At 45.8% G+C, this 20427-nt stretch overlaps 1 protein-coding gene across 1 annotated transcript in view; it reads left to right on the top strand.

The window, feature by feature from the left end:
- Positions 1-20427, top strand: part of LOC119464923 (trypsin alpha-3-like) — a 41150-nt gene that overhangs the window by 14316 nt on the left and 6407 nt on the right. Inside the window, exons 5-8 of the mRNA XM_037725792.2 lie at positions 10709-10806; positions 11678-11819; positions 13916-14030; positions 15838-15977. Coding sequence (XP_037581720.1) covers positions 10709-10806; positions 11678-11819; positions 13916-14030; positions 15838-15977 — 495 coding nt within the window. The remainder of the gene's footprint in view (positions 1-10708; positions 10807-11677; positions 11820-13915; positions 14031-15837; positions 15978-20427) is intronic.

The following is a 20427-nucleotide window of genomic DNA, read 5'->3' as shown; positions in this document are numbered from 1 at the left end:
GACTTGCCACGACATCTTGACTGAGAACTGTGGCTAGTTTGTGTGGTTCCATCACATGACTACTACCGCACCACTCCCCTATAGAAAGCACCCTATAACTGCCGGGCTCTTGTCCACTTCCCCGTAGTGGGCGAGCGCAGTTATTTCAGAAAAAAAACAGGCACGCGAATATAAAGTGATGGTCCTGATTATGGGAGAATTCTGCTATCGGAGTAGATGAGTTAAGAGGTGTAGGAAAAATACAGGCTGGACAGGGATACAGACGGACAGGGACAATACAGACTGGAGCTTTTAAACTTGTATCGTAGTGAAATGACAGGGTGGAGCAACTGCCATGGACCAGGTATCACGGTTGGTAGGTTCGGATTGAACTTTATAAGACGTCGTACGCACGCCGAGAAAAATTCACCGACGATTACGATACTCCCTAATGCGAATTTTGAGAGCAGCTGTTTAGGTGTTTTGTATTCGCGATATATTGTGGCAAATAATTTGATTCTGAACGACAGGGTGCTCTCGGCGGCGCCGCTGAGCCTCTGCTCGGGCAGCTCGTTGAGCAGCAGCGGCAGACGAAGAATTTCAACCGGTTGCTTCGCTCATTGTTCAGAAACAAAGCGTGAACAAGGGAACGCGTGGCTCGCGCGGAGCGCATTCGCTATCGGCGGCGGCGCTCGTATTCGTCCAGAAAGTCGTACCCATGCGGTAGAACACTCCTGAGGAACTCATGACATGAATGTCATGACATGCGTGTCATGTAGGTCATGAAAGAGCCGCCTACGTCTGCGTGCCCTCATGGTCGTTTCGTTAACTTGGTAGGCTATCCGCCCTCTGCTTCGCATAACATCGATTCCCACAGGGCGTGGGATCTGCCGGCTCTTTTTTTGTATTCCGGAAAGAGCAGAAGCCTTCAATGCAAAGACTTATCGTCCTGAACAGGAACGCTGAAGTAACGTGATCATGCGAAACTTTGGAGGTTCATCAGTAGCGAACACGGGTGACAGTGAGAGCATATGGCTTTAGGAGAAGATTACCGGCACACAATACGCATCGCGATTTGAGAGCGCGCTTCTTGACAGACATGAAATTGACAGTTTGCAGAGGTGTTTTTCCAAACATTCCCTTAGAACACCAAGATGACCAGCCATCAAAACTGACTTTCTCAATGTGATATACTTATAGAGAAGCAATTTTCTTTTCCTAAAGCAGGAAGCAAGGCAAGTCACCCCACAAGCGACGTGTTTCTTCTGGTGCTTATGGGTTACGCCGACACCACACGCGAGAATGGTCTCAGGTAGCGTTCCAGAACCTCGACGGAGACGTTATCAAAATTTAAGTACGAGTACAGAAGCAATGAAGTTGCTCTAAATCACTGATGGCGTAAGTAAGAAGAAAAAAAATTCCCGTCGTATGCACATCCTGCCCGAAATACATAATAACAACACGCCAGCTGTACACCTCTGTTTGCGCGCTCAGCCAAATCGTGGTGCTTGACACAAAGGGGCCGCGTCTAGTATAGACCTGCCCAAGCGCGTCTGCCCCAGTGTGCCGCTATAAAAGTGTTCCATGAGCAGGTATTGCATGTACCTTTGCCCGCACTGGTTCGCGTAATTGTCGAGGTGCAAGTCGCGCACGAGCACACAAGCATGGTCGGCAGTGGGAGGCCCTTTAGAACTGGGGAGCCAGGAGAAGTTCACACGCAGTCTGAGGGTGTCCGTGGTTGGCACCAGGAAAAGCGCCGCGGCTCGGCCCATTGGGCTCGCTGGTCCCGCGTACGTCAGGTGCGCGACGCACGAGGACCCGCCGGTGTCCTTCCTGCAGAAACCCATGTTGTGGCAGGCAGTGTAGAACGGCGCCCTACGAGGACTGCTCCCAGTCGTTTCGGCCCAAGCACCACCCGGCTTCTCAAAGCCGAGTATCGACCATGGGGCCAGCTCCTCCGTGAGACAGAGCTGGTCTAGCTTCACGCGCTTCGCCACCTTCGAGTAGTTGGCGATTGCCTGTTGCGCATCGTGGGTCAATGCAGTACAGATGTCAGTGTAGGGACCTTGCCCCTCGTAGCGAAGGACGTTCGTGCCGATGAAGAAGTAGTTCACCGCGTCGGCGACGCTGTCCACCAGAAGCTCGTTGCCGTTTCCTATCTCCAGAATGACGGAGATGGTCGACTGAAGCATGTCATGGCTGTTGTATGCTTCGCGCAGGCGGCGAAGCAGCAGCGCCAGTACCACCAGGTCATCGGGTCCCCTGCAGTCGGGGATGGGCGCCACCCAGTGCACGGTGACTCCGTCGAGGCGGTAGTTTTGTATGCCGTCGATCACGCTCCTCATGAGAAGCTCCATGGTGGCGGCGTCCCGACCAAGCCTCGAGAAGTGCGGGGCGTCCTCTGGGTAACCGCCAAGCGCTAGCAAGATCCCGGTGTCCTGGGAACCCCAGAGTTTCCGTTATGTTCCTCAGCTGGTGTAGGCCGTGGTCCTGTTCGAAGCGTGGTAGACGGCTTGTCAGATGGCCGTCGACGATGCCCACGGACGAGTACACAACGTTTGGGCAGAGAGCAAACGGTAGCGTTTCGAACATGTAGTTAAACCACTGCTGGGGCGCTCGACCAGTGCCAACCTGGGTGACTTTAGAATTGTCGAAGAAGCAAAAGATGGGCCTCTGCCTGTGACCGACCGCCGCCTGGCCTTTCGGATAGGGGCCGACCGCGTAAGATAAGGGCTGCCTGGGTCGGATGACCGGACGAAGGCACATGGGCGGCACTCCATGCCATGGGTACGCGGTCGTCGCCGGCGTGGTGATTGGCACGCTAAGCGTTCCAGGTAACGGAAACGACGGGCTGCCCGGCGCTGCGATCTCTTTCCCGATAAAAAAAGGTACGAGGAGCAGCCAGGTTGACAGAATGAGCGGAAACGTGATGGCGGCCCACAGTACCCACAGCTGTGTGCAGAGGCGTTCGTCCTGGGGCGTCTCCTCGTCGTGGTCGAGGAAACGGCGTGCTGGCGACATCCCTACCCCGATTTCGGGAGTGGGCTGCGGATTGATGGGCACGAGCTTTGCAGAGGTGTCGACCAGGACGACAAGGTCTTCCCTACCCGGCGCAGCAACAGCGAGCAGCCTCGGCGTCGTAGCTGTGGACGCATGGTATGAGGGGGCGCCGCTGGTTATTACCTGCTGGTGTGCCGGTGGGACCGCGTTGATCGGGAGGTTGCTCTCCGATGACACAGGAGCCACAGCGAATTCACCGGCGTGGATTGACATCGGAGCGAAAACTCTGTCGACCGTTCTTCGAGTGTCTTGTCTTCTTCTTTGCTTAACACCTGCGCACGAGCTGTACAGGCACGTGAGGCTAGACAATTCAGCATATATAAACGCCCTCTCCGGCTGCCAATTCATTTCTGAGGCTCTCATAGAGGGCACCGTGGTCTGGTTGTTATTTGTTGTTGTCCCGACTGTTCGTGGCGCATACCCACAGTGGGGGGATTGGCCATGAATCGAGTAGTTAAAAGAAAGGGGTAAGGGCGAAGGGACTTAAGAATTCTCAAACAAAATTTTGTTGAGGCACGCAGAACAACATCTTCGTCCACCAGGAGCGCCCGTTGGGGCCTATGATACACATGCACAAGCGCCAACGCACTCAGGGCCTGTTGCGCTCAGAAGAAGAAGAACGTAAACTTTATTATCAATCCCCTCTCTATTTACGAAGCGCTGTGTGCGTCCGCCTCATAACCTTCTAATGTTTGACAACTTTGCGACGAATAAGGCAAGAATCGGGTTCAGTGGCACGCTTCGCTCGGCTCGGCCTTGGTCTAGCTGTGTTGCATTTGAAAGAAAAATTTTACCCTGCCGACAGATGGTAGCACTTCTTTTATTTAGCCCTTTATTTAGCGGATCAGCTTTTTTACTAAAGTTCCTAAAACCGCGGACTTGAAGCATCAAGTTTACAACATTCTAAGTCGTTAATAAAAAAATATGCATCACAGTTGAGTAAATTGCACCTATTGAGACATGTAAGCCGGAAGGAAGGGTTAATTAAACATATCGAAATACATCATCATTATTTGCAAGTAGTAAGCTTTTAATGCTGTAATATCTGTTTTCGGCTCATGTATGAAGATTTGAAAACAGTTTGCTTAATATTTTTAGGTTAATGTTTTCGTACAATCTTCTAAAACATCGGAAGCCCTAAATCAATATTCTGCTATCAGGTGTTCGCATGATTTCACTTTCTCTCCTAAATGCAACAAATTTGATCAAAATCGTTTCATTGTTGTGATCATTTACCCTTCGTGCATATAACGTGTACCGATATTTACCTACACAAATCAGAGTTGGCCCGGAGCTAAAGCCGTCTCTTAAGAACAACTCGAACAAATTTTGTACAGCGTAATAAGATTCGTTTTTAATATATACCACAGGCCTCACGTAACTAGGACCAATGATTAAAAGTAGAAGGGTGCAGTTGTTACACAAGAGAAACCGCCATCAATGCGCGCTTTTTCCATCTTCAAACAAAAGTGATGACCTACGTGATAGGTATGCGGATTTCGTTTTTGAACAAACAAGGTTGAGACTGTTGTAATCCAGACGCGCAAGCGCTCTGGGAAGTCATTTTTGCATGTGTAGCATAGTTTCTTCGGAGCTCCTACAAAAGTGGCATGAAAAATATAGCGGCGTAGGAACAATTTCTTTTGGTGTTTCTGCGCACACTATACAACTTCTCAAAGGTGACTTGTTCTCTTAAACAAATATTACAGTTCCGCTACAATAAAAGTAAGTAATATAATAATTATGGCACTTAGAAAAACAGCCCGAGTAACTAGGTACAATATGACGCTGCTCTCACTTGTCACCACTTTAGCTGTAAAGTTTGGTTCTAGTTGCGTGAAATACCCAGTAGTTATAGCGTATACACACGAAGCATCTTCCGCGCAGCGTTTTTTCACGCTTAATATACGAGCCGATACTTATGAAGAAAAGCTCGCAAGATAATACTATCGGACACCAAAACTCAAAGAAACGCCGCCATTAACGGTATAGTCTGAAATGGCCCTTAGCCTAAAAAGTTGGAGACGTAGAACACAGATTTGAACAAGGAGAAGACATTACGTTACGACAAGCGAACCCTTCGCGAAGCCGTCTTTTTTTTTTCATAGCAGTATTGGCCCAACTCGTGACCTCTGAGAGCGTATTGGCTGCGAATGTGTGATTCCCGGTAGTTTAAATCAATGCGCCCGTGTTGGGCCGTCCTGTTGTACGTACTTGTTGGGCTTCCGACCCATAATACCTACCGCATGCTCCGACTCGACGATCACGTGTTGGACCGACTCCAACTGGCTTCAGTCGTGTGGTGGAAAACTCGCTCTTAATTCTTTGCCTCGTGCACTGATGAGAAACCGTGGCGTCCGCTTAGGCACGCTGGCGTCCGGATGCTACCGCGAGACAAGCACACATACGCAGTTTCGTGGTCTGCGTCATAGTTGCCATTCGAGTGCATCATTAATTCGCTTATGACCAGGCGCCTGCGTCCTCTGCTACGGTGGTAGTTAAGCTTAATGACTGTTAATAATAAAAAAATGTCGCAGTTTCGCCCGAAAGGCGAAGCATCAATTGCGATAGCAAATTAGTAGAGAGCTATTCGAAATAGGGATAGTAGTTTTATCGGCTGCATAAACTTGGACACATTCGCTTACTAACTGAATTAACAAGCGCAGTGTCAGCGCGCACAAGCACATATGAATAGATCACACTGAATTACCGCAGACAACCACTGTCAAAACGCTGGCAGCAAGCGCAGCCGTCGCAGCGGGCGAAGATTAGTGTGGTCTATCGCTTCGACGGAAACTGAGCGGCGAATGCACAGCGCATACAAAGGTCAGAGCCGGTGGAGATAAGAGACGGTGCGGGCGACCGCCACAGTCGGGCAAGCTACAAACTCAGTTGTTGGCAAAGTAGAAGCTGCCCCCCCCCTCCCTCCCGCACTGCCTTCCCTCTTTCTTGCTTTCGCGTGGGAGATTGAGTGGCCAGTTCCCCTTGCACCCGGTTGCAAGATACGCATTTCGTGCCACAGCACAGCGTCGCCCCACCTCCATCCCATACCCCCACGGCCTTTCCCGCGATGGTCGCGTTTGCTTTCCGCCGTGCGTTCGCTCTCCGTTATAGCGTGCGCGGGAATACGGCGCGCGGCGACGATTTTATCGCCCTTAGACTTTATACAGAACCTCACGGCGACGGCGACGAGACGGACGCCGACGGCAGAAATCCGGTTGAAGTGTCCTTATAATTGCTATCGCAATAAAACCAGGCGATTATTACCTTATTGGCTTTGTCAATGTTACCTCGATTTTGTATATTCCTATAATGTCTACAGTATTATAATTTCTATGCTGGATTTCTTGCCAAAAATGCTGATGTACGCGAGTAAGTTTAGCTCAATACCCATGAACTTTAAGCTGTTAATAGTCTAACGAATCAATTGTTGTAACTGGAATATTTAATTACGTAGGCACTCTAGTAATCATGTGATATATCTAATAACACTTCAACTTTCTTTAGGCAAATGTACCCTTCGTGGTCTGTCCTTTGCGCGGGCACACCGGGAAGAGTACTTTTGTGCAAAAGAATAATGAATTGTTGAAATTTGTTGAACTGATGAAAGTGATGGACTGGCCACAACTAGAAACTGATAGTGGCAACGTTTAAGCCCAAGCCCTCTCGAGTGAAGCTAGCTTAGCAGGGCTTTTTGACGGAGTATCCCGCAATGCTTTAAATAGCATTGGCCATATTGAGGTTAAGAAAACTGGTGAGGCTTACACGGTGCTAACTAATGGCCACATCCTCTGTTACAGTGTTCTTGCAGTTAGGAGAGAGAGCCGAACCATAGGTATTGAGCAGTATAGTATATCACTTTAGTATAAATTACAAATCCGACTGAGCATTTCTCTTATCGGAAATAAGGACGCCAGAAAAGAGAAAGTACGGGGTCTGATTTAGAATTCGTAATGACTTAGCGGGCAAGAGCTGATAAATTCCACAGCATTAATAGAAGGGTAGCAGCCGTCATAAATATTGCTAAGTATGATACATATATATTAAAGATAGTAGAAGCTAGTCTATGCTCCAACGTCCATACATGAAGAAGTACAAATAGAACAATTATACGACGATGTGAATTAGCAGTGAGAAAAGTGCAAACTATGTATGCTGTAGTCATGGACGAATTCGATTGGAAGAGGGCAGGGGATCAGAGGATTGGCAACTACGGCATCGAACCCAGAAATAAGTGAGGGGTCGGTGGAATTTGTGAAAAGGAATTGGCTCCGAATAAATTCATACGTTCTTCCGGAAGCGGCGCAACAAAAAATGTCACAGTTTCGCCCTAAGGGCGAAGCAATGAATGCGATAGCAACACAGCAATGTCATACGAAGTAAGGTGAGCGGCTTTGGTAGCAATATGAATTGTAGTAAACATGAGCTGATTAAGTAAGCAGGTGTGCTGCGGCGTAAGTAGACCGACATGAAGAGAGACTCGATGACCACGAAAAGGCGCGTGTGAAACGGTGGTGTTGATGAGAAGCGCTGCCCGTGGGCAACGCGTGCGAAGGGACACACCTGTAGCGCAGCACTGCCGATCCGGGCAGCATTGCATGTGTAGCGTGCGTTGGAAAATGTGGCCCGACTATTACTAACTGTGGTGTGAGCGCGCACAAACAAACATGAATAGATCACACTGAATGACTGCAGACAACGACTGTCAAAACGCTGGCAGCAAGCGCATATACTCCGCAACGGGGAAGGTACGTGCGGTCTATCGCTTCAACGGAAACTGAGCGGCGAATGTAAAGGTCAGAGCCGTGTGGAGATAAGAGACGGTGCGAGCGAGCGACGAGCGCGGTTGTTGGCAGAGTAGAAATGCGCCCCCCCCCCCCCCCCCGCCCCCCTACGCTCCCTCCGGCGCTCGCTTCTCGCTTCCTTGCTTGCGCGTGGAAGATTGAGTGCGTTCGCTCTCCGTGACAGCGTGCGTCCCCGCACGCTTCCGCTCGGGCATACGGCGCGCGGCGAAGATTTTATCTATACGGAACCTCACGGCGACGGCGACGGCGACGGCAGAAATCCGGTGGAAGTGTCCATAAATTGCTATCGCAATAAAAGTAGACAAAGCCGCCACAGAGTCCACGAGAGTTCTGCCGCCTTCGCGTCGGCTCCGAGCTTTATCTCCCCGCTGACGTCACAGCGAAGCCGCGCCTCCACACTTGCCGGGGCCTGGCTGGTCGAAACCTGCCGAGCCGACGCCAGAGGCGCCGGCTGCAGTCACGGGCACCGCGCGCGTTCGGCACTAACGAGGGGACACGGGGAAACGCGGGCGGCATCGTCAGCTGCTCTGCGCGTTGTCTCGTTGGTGCTGCTACAATTTCTTTCTCTCTCTCTCTCTCGCTCTCACTTTCTCTTTCCCTCTCCTGAGCATCGAGCGCGCCGCGCGCATGCTCTCCTTCCCTCTCCTTAACGTCCCAAGTCAAGACAACATGTGTGCACGGCACGGATAGGAGCCGAAGCACACGCCGCTACGCGAGGTGGTTGCAAGGCAAACCAGGTGACTCATCGCTCAGCGATGTTTTGCGGCTCGCGGCACAACTTACGGCCGGATTAAACAGCTCCGCTGGTAAACGCAACTCTCTGAACGATTATCCACATTACGAAAATGCATTTGATTCAGTAGAGATACCAGCAGTCATGAAAGGATTGCTTACTGAAATAGTACAGGATGCACACGAGAATATATTAGCAAACATCTGTATTCTCAGCAGCTACCTTAATTATTCACAAGAAAAGTGGAAAAATAACGGCCAAGAAAGGGATGAGGCACGCAGATACATTTTCTTCAATGCTACTCGCTGCATGCTTAGAATAGATATTCACGCCATTAGACTGGGAGGGATTAAATGTGAAGGGGAACGGAGGTTCTCTGAGCAACCTACGCTTGGCAGATTACACTGTCCTGCTCAGCAGCACTGGGGAGTAATTGCAACAAATGATTAGAACCTTAGCCGAGCAAGTGTAAGAGTGGGTTGAGGAATAATATGCAAAAGACAAAGGTATTGTTCAATAGCCCGGCAAAAGAAGAAGAATTCATGATATCCAGTCAGCCTCTAGAATTTGTGCAGGAGTACGTTTATCTAGGTCAGTTACTCACAGGGGATCCCAATCATGAGACGGAAATTCACACAAGAATAAAAATGGCTTGACGCGCATCTGCCATGTTTTACATATACATATGCCGTATAATTGCTATCGCAATAAAATGTTAGCCGTATCTTTAAGGGACTGGAAGACAGCGGTGTGGGTTAAAGAGTAAACAGGGGTAGCCGATAATCTAGTTGACATTAATAGGAAAACATGATCCTGGCCGGGCCATGTGATGCGTAGGCTAGATAACCGGTGGCCTATTGAAGTTACAGAGCTGGTGCCAAGGGAAGGTAACCAAAGTCGAGGACGCCAGAGAATTAGGCGAGGTGATGAAATGAGAAAATTTGAATGCATTACTTGCAATCAGCTAGCGCAAGATATGGGCAATTGTAGATCGCTGGGAGAGGCCTTCTTCTTGGCAGTGGAAATAAAATTAGGCGGGTGACAATGATCACGAAGACCTCTGCGTGGTCACCAAATAAAGCTCAGCAAGTTCCAAGTTTCCTGGATGTTAAAATATGTTAGGGCACTATAGTTAGCTGTAGTTGGTTGTAGTTTGTAAGCAGTTAATTGACAGTGCTGTCAACTGTTCAAGAGAAAACATAATTACAGAGCATGTGCAAAATTTGCTCCTCCTGCAAGGTTTTCTGACTTTCAGAAATGTTCAAGTGTTGTTAATTTATTACAAGAATGAGAAACACAGGTAGTACATTATACAGGAGAGGGTCCCAGATTGGAAAATTGTACCGGTACCCTCAACAAGATGCACAAAGCAATATTACACTAGAAGAAGTATAACAGCTAATAATGAAGATAACTGAACAATATTAATCCAGCTAGTTATAAGAATTCAAAAGCATAGATGGTCATCCTGAAGGTAAAAACAGACAAACAAAAGTTTACACATAACAGTACAGTTACTACATATAATACGTTATACAGCACAATGTAAATAAATGTGATTGAATTTAGTGCAAAATGAATGTCGAATGGATGATTTAAAACATGGCTATGATGATGATTTTCAAGAGTTAAGTAAATTATGTCATTGTTTGGGGGCTCGGCATGGTGAAGACACTTGACCGTAATTAATGTTAGCTCCTGGGTAAATACATTGTTTGTAGTGAATGCCGTAGTATTATTGTTTCGTAGAATGTTAACTTCATGAAAGTTATATTACATCTGATTTGTTACTAAATTATATTAACACAATAAATATAGATTATGCAGCATATGACTTGTGGTTGGTGGCACTGGCATATTTTTACAGCCGTGTATATTGCGTTGTCCTAGCTTCATTGGGCCTTGCTGTTAGGACGCCAGTGTAGTGAGAGAACCACACAATGTTCCCTTCAAGAATAGACCACACGGTACTTGTCATTCATAAAAAAAAATAGTCAAAGTGAAATTTTAATGGAGTTAACCTTTCAAGATCTGTTCCTTTATTTTATTTCCCCACAGGACAATACCTGCAGCAAGTTATTCATTCGCCGCATTGTTTTTTTTTTCTTTCTATCTTGCATCACTGTATTAGGTATTCCTAAGGGTGTACTTCCCGGGTCAGGCTACGAGATGCGGAGGGAGCATTATAACGAAACGACACGTGCTCACGGCGGGACATTGCACGCTGCTGTGAGTTTCCTTTGAACATAAGTTTATAAAGTCATGCGTGCTTTAAAAGGAAGAAAAAAAGAAACCAAAGATCCGAAATTCGGGTTTCCAATGGAACACCGCTTCAGTGGATTTCTTTGCCAAATGGATAAACCGACATATAATTGGCCTCTCGATTGGAATAGCTGCTATGTAAAGATTTATATGTGCATCCCTGTTAAAAAGCTCATATGCCCCATATCTTAGATATCCAATAAGTTAATCTTATAAAACATGAGGGATCCCATATAAAAAACTCATTTTTTTTCTACATGTCATAAGATGCTATTGAATATGGGAGTTATATTCAATAGTGTGATATTCAATAGAGTCCATACAGATAAGTAATCCTCCTTTACCGTAAAACAATTAACATTACTTCCTAAAGAGTGCAAAGCAATGATTACCTACGCGAATGCATAATCATCGGGAACAATTACATTGAGAATGCTATGTTTGTCAAAAATGCCCAATTTGCAAAGTAGAAAGTTTAGGCACACCCGTGCACTCACTATAATTCCTATGCTTGCTAAACTACCATTCTCACAGGTCCAGCACCCACTAGAGCCAGAGTTCCTTAAAGTAGTTCTTGTAGAAAACCGCGCAATAAACCAGGAGAACGAATTAGGCGTAATATGGCACGTGACTTCAGCCAGACTTTACCTAATTCACGAGGTATTATCTTAGTTTGTGCCTTTTCCACCATTGTTGTGGCATGCTCTAGCATTGTGGCATGTCCAAGTGGTTGATACACCTCGCAAATGTAGCTTCAACCCGCAAATAAAAGAGAATGATCGAGTTAACGCCAATTAAATATTCTCACGCTGGGGCTTCACTTGTCTGACACATGCAGCAACGAAGAGGAGGCCGTGAAGATCGACGTCATCTACGGCAGCAATGATATTCACAAGGGAACGACGCTGCGAGCCGAGAAGATGATCCGGCATCCTCAATTTGACGCTGCCAAGTTCCTGTACGACATCGCCATTCTTCTGGTACTGCATTCACTGATATACGTTTGCTTTAACGCAGACGCACAAAGAAGTGCGGCTCTACGCTCTTGATTAAACAGTGGAAATTAGTTATAGATGGCGGTCAGCCTTCTTGTTACTTCAATTTTTTAATTCATGTTTTCCGAATATTGTCTCCTGCAATGACACACAAAAACACCCACGACGAACACGGTTGAATATTGGTCAGAGTTCGACAAAACCCAAGCACTATTAAGGGATTGAAGACAATGTTCCATGCCTAAAAAGGGGCGGCAACAGCTGAGGAAGAAAATATAAGGGGTGTTTTTGCGAATATAATCAGTAATTTTTCGAAAATCATCTGGGGCAGATAGCGGCAATTATAGTCCTTGAGCTGGTCTCCTCGAAGAGAGGGACATTACTGGCACAAGAAATCGAAGGGCCTAGTCAACTAATTAACGAAAATTCACTCATTAAAATTTTGACTAATTACCTTACGTCGCATATTGCAATTTAGAAATTTTAGCTCGTGAGACTGCAAGGCATATCCACTTGAAAAGAATGATCTCGATGACTTCATTTCCGAGATATGCACCATCAAACTTTCTGCAAAAATGCGCTGTCGTTCCACTAACTTATTTATCAAAACAAAGTTTTATGCATTGAATCACAAAAGTAACTGGGCCACCAATGTCATCATCAGCCTATATATATGTTCACTTCAGAACGAAGGCCTCTCGCTGCGATCTCCAATTACCCCTGCCTTGTGCTAGCTGATTCCAACTTGTGCCTGCGAATTTCCTAACTTCATCACCCCACCTAGTTTTCTGCCGTCCTCGACTGCGCTTCCCTTCTCTTGGTATTCATTCTGTAACCCTAATGGTCCACCGGTTATGTATTTCTTTGAAAAGTTCGGGAATGAATATCACAAAACTCGTGCCATCCTGAGAACTCCTTCCAAGTGAATCTACCTTGCGAACTCCCATACTACAATTTCAAAGTTGCAATATCTGCTGTGAAGGAATTAGCCGTAAATATAATTAGTGAATTTTCCTTATTATTCAAATTATGCAATTAGATTTCTCGCCATATAATATCCGCCTGTTTGTGCAATCCAGCTCAAAGGTCATAATTGCGCTGTCTGCCACAGATGATTTTTAGAAACGACTGAAAGTGTTCGCGGAAACACCCGGTATATTACTGGTCACAAATCAAAGCTTACAGTCTTTTCTCCATTTAAGAAATGTGTAAGGCACGTCAGCAAGGGGGAGGGACACTGGTCCCCCTCTTTCTATTCAGCCTTGTTCTGATGCTAAAAGTTGACATAGCTCTGATTTTTGCTAAGTGAACAAGCTACCTTCCACAGAAGTGGCGTAATCTGGGCCGGTATAACGTAAAACTATTCCAATCTGTTTTTGTTCCAAATTCGCCGTTACCCCTCCGTGATAGGTCAAAATGGCTCCAGGTCTGCGTATATGAGAGGCCGTCACGCCTATATGGGCAGACCTAGAGCCGTTTTTACCTATCATGGAGGGCTAATGGCCGATTGGGAATAAAATCAGATTGGAATAGTTTTACGTTATACCGGCCCTGTTGTAATTTGTTCGCTGTTGACAATAAGTTTCTGGCAGCACAGAAAGCCAGGACACAGACACAGCTGCGCTTGTACGTATTCAGCAGTGCCTGTGTTCTTGTCTTCCAAGCGGCAAAGCTTCTGTGTCCACCTTCCAGTAGTTATCTACTCCCAATGAGTGCCAGTGTTTGTGCTAGAAGGACAAATTATAAATTCCTGCAATAAGAAACCAGAAAAGCTTTCGCACAGACTTTCTTCTGCTATATAATCATCGCGATACAACGTCGTTGTGATGTCAACCATCAGCATAGACTGAAACGGGAACAAGAAAGAACTAATCAGTAGCACCCATTACGTATAACACCACGCGAGTGCAATGGGATGTCTTTCTGTGGTTGATTTCTAAAGAAAGTGTAGGCCAAATATATGTTTTGCAGCATGAATCTGGTCATCGTTACAAAAACAGGAAAAACGTGGGAATGCTAAAAGGCTAGTTACTTTCAACTTCTTTATTTACACTCATAAACCGTGGCTCAATCTTGCGCAGGTGGAGAAAGAAATCCAATACGGAAACAGTGCGAGGCCAATATGTCTTCCGTCTGCACCTGTGAATATCTTCAACTCGGACGTTGTTGTTGCTGGCTGGGGCTTCCTTTCACAAGGTGACGTCACCATTGCTGCTCACGTCTAATTGAAGCTGTTGTAATCTTTGGAATATTGGTGCGTGTTAGCGAACGTACGTCAAACGTCGCGTTAACGAAATTCTTATCAAGAGATGACCCTTTTTTCACGAAAATTCGCGAAACACGTGTATGCCACGTCCAAGGAGTTGCTAAATATTTGAAGTTCCTAATTTATGTCCTAGCTACCATCTGTAGCGAAGCCAGTTGAAACAAACCTTTCCGTAGAAATTTTGTATAGGAGCTCGTGGAGCGCTTCGGAATAGAAAAATGCTGGGGCATGAAAAAGGTAACCATAAAGGCGAAATTTTGCTCATTCGAACGATACGAAACGAAACAGGATGACACATGCACAGAAATGCACAAAAATACGTGGCAATTCTTTTAAATGATGAATAATGTTCCTGTCACAATATATACATCTCGAACATGTCGCGCTTCAGTTTGCAGCGTGTGCAGTATCGATAATCACATAAGCAACTTCCTTGAAACATGGTTGTTGAACACGCCACAACAAAGCTCGTTTTTTAAACAGTATTGTATAACTTCTTTCTTAACGTTTTATTTTTCTTCGTGCAAATTCATCTCTCGTTAACGAATCTATCAATTAAAGCTAAATCCAATTTTCGTTTCTTGAACCACCCTATGTCTTTAAAATCATATTTGGGAAAACCGCATTATACTGCCATCTACACTTTTGGAATGCCTAAATGTTTCCGTATTCTCTCAGTGTTTTAGCACCCGATAAACAAAAAATTATGAGTTCCCGTTTATGCATTTTCAGAGAAATGTTATGCGACACACAACAAAGCCTCAAATTACAGTTTTCTAAACATATGAGGTGGTGGCCGCGTGTAAAAGAAAAAGCCTATAGAAACTGATTTATGTTTGCATGCAAATAATATTTTTTTAATATGCATACGAATTGGAACCCAATGAATCTCATAACAGTTCAGTCGTTCACGCAAATTTTTCTTCTTACCTTTTATAATTGCAGCAACGATAGGGCATGCCGCAGACACTATATCCCATTATGCCATTAGTTTCCTAAAAGACTGAGCTAGGACTGTGATACTTGGCGGATATTAACTAGGAAAGAAGTGTTCAATCCATTTTATAGTGTCAGGCAAGTGCAAGTGTATGAGGCAATCTAATGAATAATTTCTTGTCAATTTGAAATTAATTATGCAAAATAAAGCTTAAGAGTCGCATCCATCTTTTTCATCTCCCAGAACCATGGGAATTTCTTGACAGCTCCTCCACTGCCAAGCACTTTCTAATATCACGAGACATTACAATATTTAAAACGGCACAAAATGCCATGAAGATGTACAAATTTGTCTGCATTGCATTGAGCAAGGATGATTACTATCGAGCGCAGGTTGCTTGTCATAAGCGTTCCCACTGAACATTCACTGCTGGAGGTGTGACTAGCAATTCCTTCGCATCAATGTGTTCAGCACTTTTACTTGCTGCTACTTTTGTGCACCTTTTAATTTTCTCTACACCCCCCCACCTTCCATGCAATTTAGGATAAATATTTGCAACGGTGCACGCGTTATTTCCTGTTGCTGCGTTTTCACTTATATATTTTCAAAGCTGTACTCTTCCTCGGGATCAACCCTGGACAGGCAGGCGCACTTTAGTGTTCAATACATGTACAAATTCTAAAGTTTGTGCAGTTGCACAAGGGAAACAATTTTCAGTTTAATTTCCGCAAGCAGGTACAGATGATCACTTCGTAAAATCGGAACTATCTGCTTTATCTTGCTCTCTCTCCGAACTGCAGACGGCAAAGCGGTGGATTATCTTCGGTACACGGTGGTTAAGATTGTGCCCAATGCACGCTGTGCGGACAAGTTCCAGCACACAGGCTACCGGAAAGATCTCATGTATTGTGCATACAGGCTCAACACTGATGCTTGCCAGGTAGGTCTCAAGTGTACTCCGGGTATAAAGGAATGTATTTTGAGTACCGTTTACATGCATTGATTTAGACAGTCTAGAACTGTCCGTAAAGTACTAATAGATGGCAATCTCTGCCTTCTTGTATTCGTAAACTTGTTGGTTCGACATAGAAATTGTGCAGGCTAAGTTTGTATTCCTTGCTCTATATTAGGCCCATGTATTTATTGACGGTGTTTTGCATAAGAAGTTCTGTATTGTGTTGCGTCAGACATCCATCATAAACGAACAAAGACTGCTTTATTCGTCATAGTGTCAGAGAAACACACATGTGACGCTGAAATCACGGACCCTGGTTGCCAACGCATGTTTACTTAAACAGCTAATATGATAACCTCTCTTTCATGGAAATTTAGAAGAAAACTACAGAAGTTGAACTGACTGCTTGAATTGGCCATCATTAGTCAGCCGAAGAGGTTCCTTGATAATTCGACCAGACTTTCTGGCAGCCCAAGGCACTAGTCCACTTGCAGGCTCTTCGGTATAAGGTACCAGTGCACTCGGAGCGTGTCTTCCTCTGCAGACTTCAACGTTGATACTTCCAGGTTGGTGTCGGTAGAAGGCGTAGCTGGGTCAGCCTTGCTTGTCTCAAGGTCTGCATTACAGGCCACTACACTGGGAGTGCCTTCCAACAGTTCATGTTTCGGTAAACATCCATTGTAAGGTCACCTTGTACTTGGAGAAGATGTGCTCTATTCCGCCTATGTTCTCTGCCATCTTCCGCAAGAACTGTTGGTGATCGAGGAGCGGCATTCATTGCCTTTGTGCCCCATGTTGTACCTTGCTCCCGAACTCGCACCAGATCATCTTCCTGCAGGGAACGTAGCTGTCTTCCTGCTCTTCTTTACTTATGCTTTCTAGGTGGCATAAGATCCTGTTGCGCGACGTCGGGAAGGCGGGAGCGGATCCGGCGTCCCATGAGCAGTTCACTGAGAGAGCGGCCATCCTCCAATGGCGCAGACCGGTAGCCTAACAGCCCCAGTCAGAAGTCTTCATTGGCTTCCACAGTCTTGAGCATGCGCTTGACCACGTCGAACGCCCTTTTCAGTCAACCCATTCAAACGGGGAAAGTGTGGGCTGGATGCCGTGTGCTTGAATTAATACTTGTCAGAAACTGTCGAAGTTGCCGCGATGAGAACTGTGGTCCATTGTCACTGCATAATTCCACGGGAATACCATGTCTTCCAAACATGCTGCTTTGCGCCGAAATGACAGCTTCTGCTGTAGTTTTTCAGGTCTTTCTACCTCGGGAAAATTGGAAAATGCATCATACGCAATTGTGTATCAGTTGCCTGCATACTGAAACAAGTCAATGCCAATCCGTGTCCAGGGCCACTTTGGGGCACTTCTCATTATTAGTGGTTCCTGTGGTTGTTGGTAGCCAAATTGCTGACAAATGTGACAACATTGGACCATTGTTGTTATGTTAGGGTTGATGCCTGGCCAAAACTCAAGCTGCTTCGCCTTGGCTTTACACTTGTTGATACCAAGGTGTCCGTCGTGTACGCTCCTAAGAATTTCCTTGTGCATGCTGCGCGGTATAACCTCCTTGGAGCCCTTAAAAACCCCCGTCCACTTTCGTCAACTTCTCAGCATATGGCTTCTATGGTCCCTTCACTTTGTTGCCCTCTTTCCGACAGTTGATCACTTCAGTGAGGTCAAGATTCAGTGCCGTTTTACGAACAAGTCGTGCAATTGTCGATTCGCTGATGAAGATGTGCTGTAGCTCCACTGCGTGAACCTTCACGTCCCACAGTTCAGGGTGATCAGGCTGGTCCCTGGGCCAGGCCCTTGCGAGCACATCAGAAGCCACCAGTTGCTTACCAGGAACAAACTGCAATTGAAAATCATAATTCTTTAGTCTGATGAATCTCTGCAGTCAAGGAGGCATGTCACGAATACTCTTCTCGGCTTTTGCACTAAGGGGCATTATGGTCAGTCTCTGCAACTGCATGTCTCCCATAAACGAAGTGGCGAAATTTTCCCGGACCAAACGTCACCCCCAGTGCCTCCTCCTCAATCTGCGAGGGCCGTACTTCAGCACCAGACAGTACTCTAGAGGCGTGCGCAACCGGCTGCCATCCAGCAGCATGCTTTTGGAGAAGGGTCGCCGCAATACGCTACTGCCAGGCATCCGAGGGCACTTTTGTTGGCTTTTCTGGGTCAAATAAAGCCAGTATGAGACACGAGCATAGCATATTCTTTAGCGTGTTCTTCTCGACTTCATGGCGAGCTGTTCACTCATAGAGGGCATCATCAGGAATCACATCACGCATCAAGACTGTCTTGGCAGACACGTTGGGCTCAAACTTGCCAAAACAGTTGATAAAGCCCAGCCGCCGTTGCACATCAGCAGTGGAGGTTGGTATGGGTAATTCATGAATTTTCTGGACAAACAATGAGCTTGGTGTGATCCCCTGGCTGCTGATTACGTCACCAAGAAATTCAATCTGCCTAACACAAAACTTGCACTTTCTGCGGTTATAGGTAAGGCGCTCCTGTTTGGCCCTTGAAAGGACAGCCCAAAACCTTTCATTGTGCTCCTCCAAAGTTTTGCCATGAACCAGGACGTCATGGACACAAACTTTGGCCTCCACCAGGCCCTCAAATATATATTTGGCTCATGGTTCTTTGGAACACTTCAGGTGCCGATGCTATGCCAAGAGGTAGCCGACAGAATTAATTCAAGTTCACATTCTTTTTTTATTACGTCCATTTCTTTGACACAATACATGGGCATGACTGTCTCGATCCTTAGCCAAAGGCTAGTATGGATCCATGCAATAAAAACACAAAAATTATTTGAGGACAGACGTTTACATACTGAACACTACCGAAATATTACAAATATACATAATATAAAAATACAATATATAAATACAAATAATACAAATTATCTGCCAAAGGGCGTGCCAAAAGCACAATCTTTGCCGTCTCAGGGTCCAGTGGTACCTGATGGAAACCCGAATTGACATCGAGAGTTCTGGGGGTCATATTCCATGCAGATATATCGTGGTCGCCGCATGTAGATTCTCTCAGAAATAGTATTGCTCATGCTGTAGGTGCGCTAAACAGGTTGAGATATTTGTTACCGACAAGCGTGAAACTCAACATTTACAATGCCCTCATACATTCTCGATTAACATATTGTCTCTTAGTTTGGTCGACCACTACTAAATACAATTTATCATCACTTCAAACACTGCAAAACCGTGCACTACGTGCAATAGGAAACTTAGGACGTATGGAAAACACCAAGCCATTCTATAGCAAATGCAAAATATTGCCAACATCAAAACTTTGCACATATAAACTATTCCTCGAAATTTTCCGGCAATTTCAGATAGACAAATCCTCTTTCCAAAAATATACTACGTAAAAACAACAGGATGTAATTTAAGAAGTAGTCTGGTAGTTACACCACGCAGTAGAACCAAATATGGTGAACAAGAACTCGCCGTGCAAGTTCCTCGTCTCTTAAACGACTATCCTCTGGCCACAATTCTTTTAAATTCTGGAACCTCCAAGCAAACTTTTAGAAAAGTGATAAGAAATTATTATTTGCAGAAGAAGAAAACCAAAGTTAGGCTATCATGTATATTCCTTCGAAACCCTTTTTCTTTTTTCGTTCTGGGCTACAAGTGTTTGCAGATTAGGTAATATTGTTTTGCTTACCTAACTTTTTGCTTGAGCTTGGTTTACTGCTGTGTATCATTCTTCTCATTTTATTTTTTCGCTTCAAATGCTTATAAGATGCATGTATAAAGTTGTACTTGCCTTTCATTTTTTTCTTTTCCATTTTTGAATTGTGCGATCAATCTGTTTATTATAAGTATAATTGATTTTCACATGTGTCTTTAAAATGTTCTGTACTGTCATACTGCTGCTGCGGCTGTATGGGTGGCACGGCCCAGTCAGGCCTTTAGCTGTGCCCCCTAGGACAATTCTTATATTGTCCTAAATACATCAATAAAGAAAGAAAGAAAGAAGCATCCTGCTGCAGCGACATCCGCTTCAATTTCCTCCTGCTTTGGTAGTTGATAGTGTGCACGCTACACCCATTCGTTAATGGCTTGTGGGTCGAGGCATACTCTAAGCTTGCCGTCTTATTTCAGCACTATTAGTAAAGCACTCAGCCACTCAGTGCGGCCCTCACTTTCTTGATGATGTTCCCCTTCATCAGTCGCTCCAGCTCTTGTTTCAGCGGCCGAAGTAACGCTTGAGGGACTCGGCGAGCTGCTTGTGCTGTAGGTCTGGCGCCGTCCTTCGAGACCATTCGGTATGCCTGTTTCACGCAACCCACGCCTTGAAACACTTCAGCGAGCGCGGAGGCCACGTCATCACAGGTGATGGCGCAGAAAAACGATGTAAACCCGAAAAGTTCGCTCGCCTGCAGGCCGAGAATTGGCGTGCG

This window comes from Dermacentor silvarum, chromosome 9 (genome assembly GCF_013339745.2).
Source record: "Dermacentor silvarum isolate Dsil-2018 chromosome 9, BIME_Dsil_1.4, whole genome shotgun sequence".
Taxonomy (NCBI): Eukaryota; Metazoa; Arthropoda; class Arachnida; order Ixodida; family Ixodidae; genus Dermacentor; species Dermacentor silvarum.
This window is presented reverse-complemented; position numbering and strand designations above follow the sequence as displayed.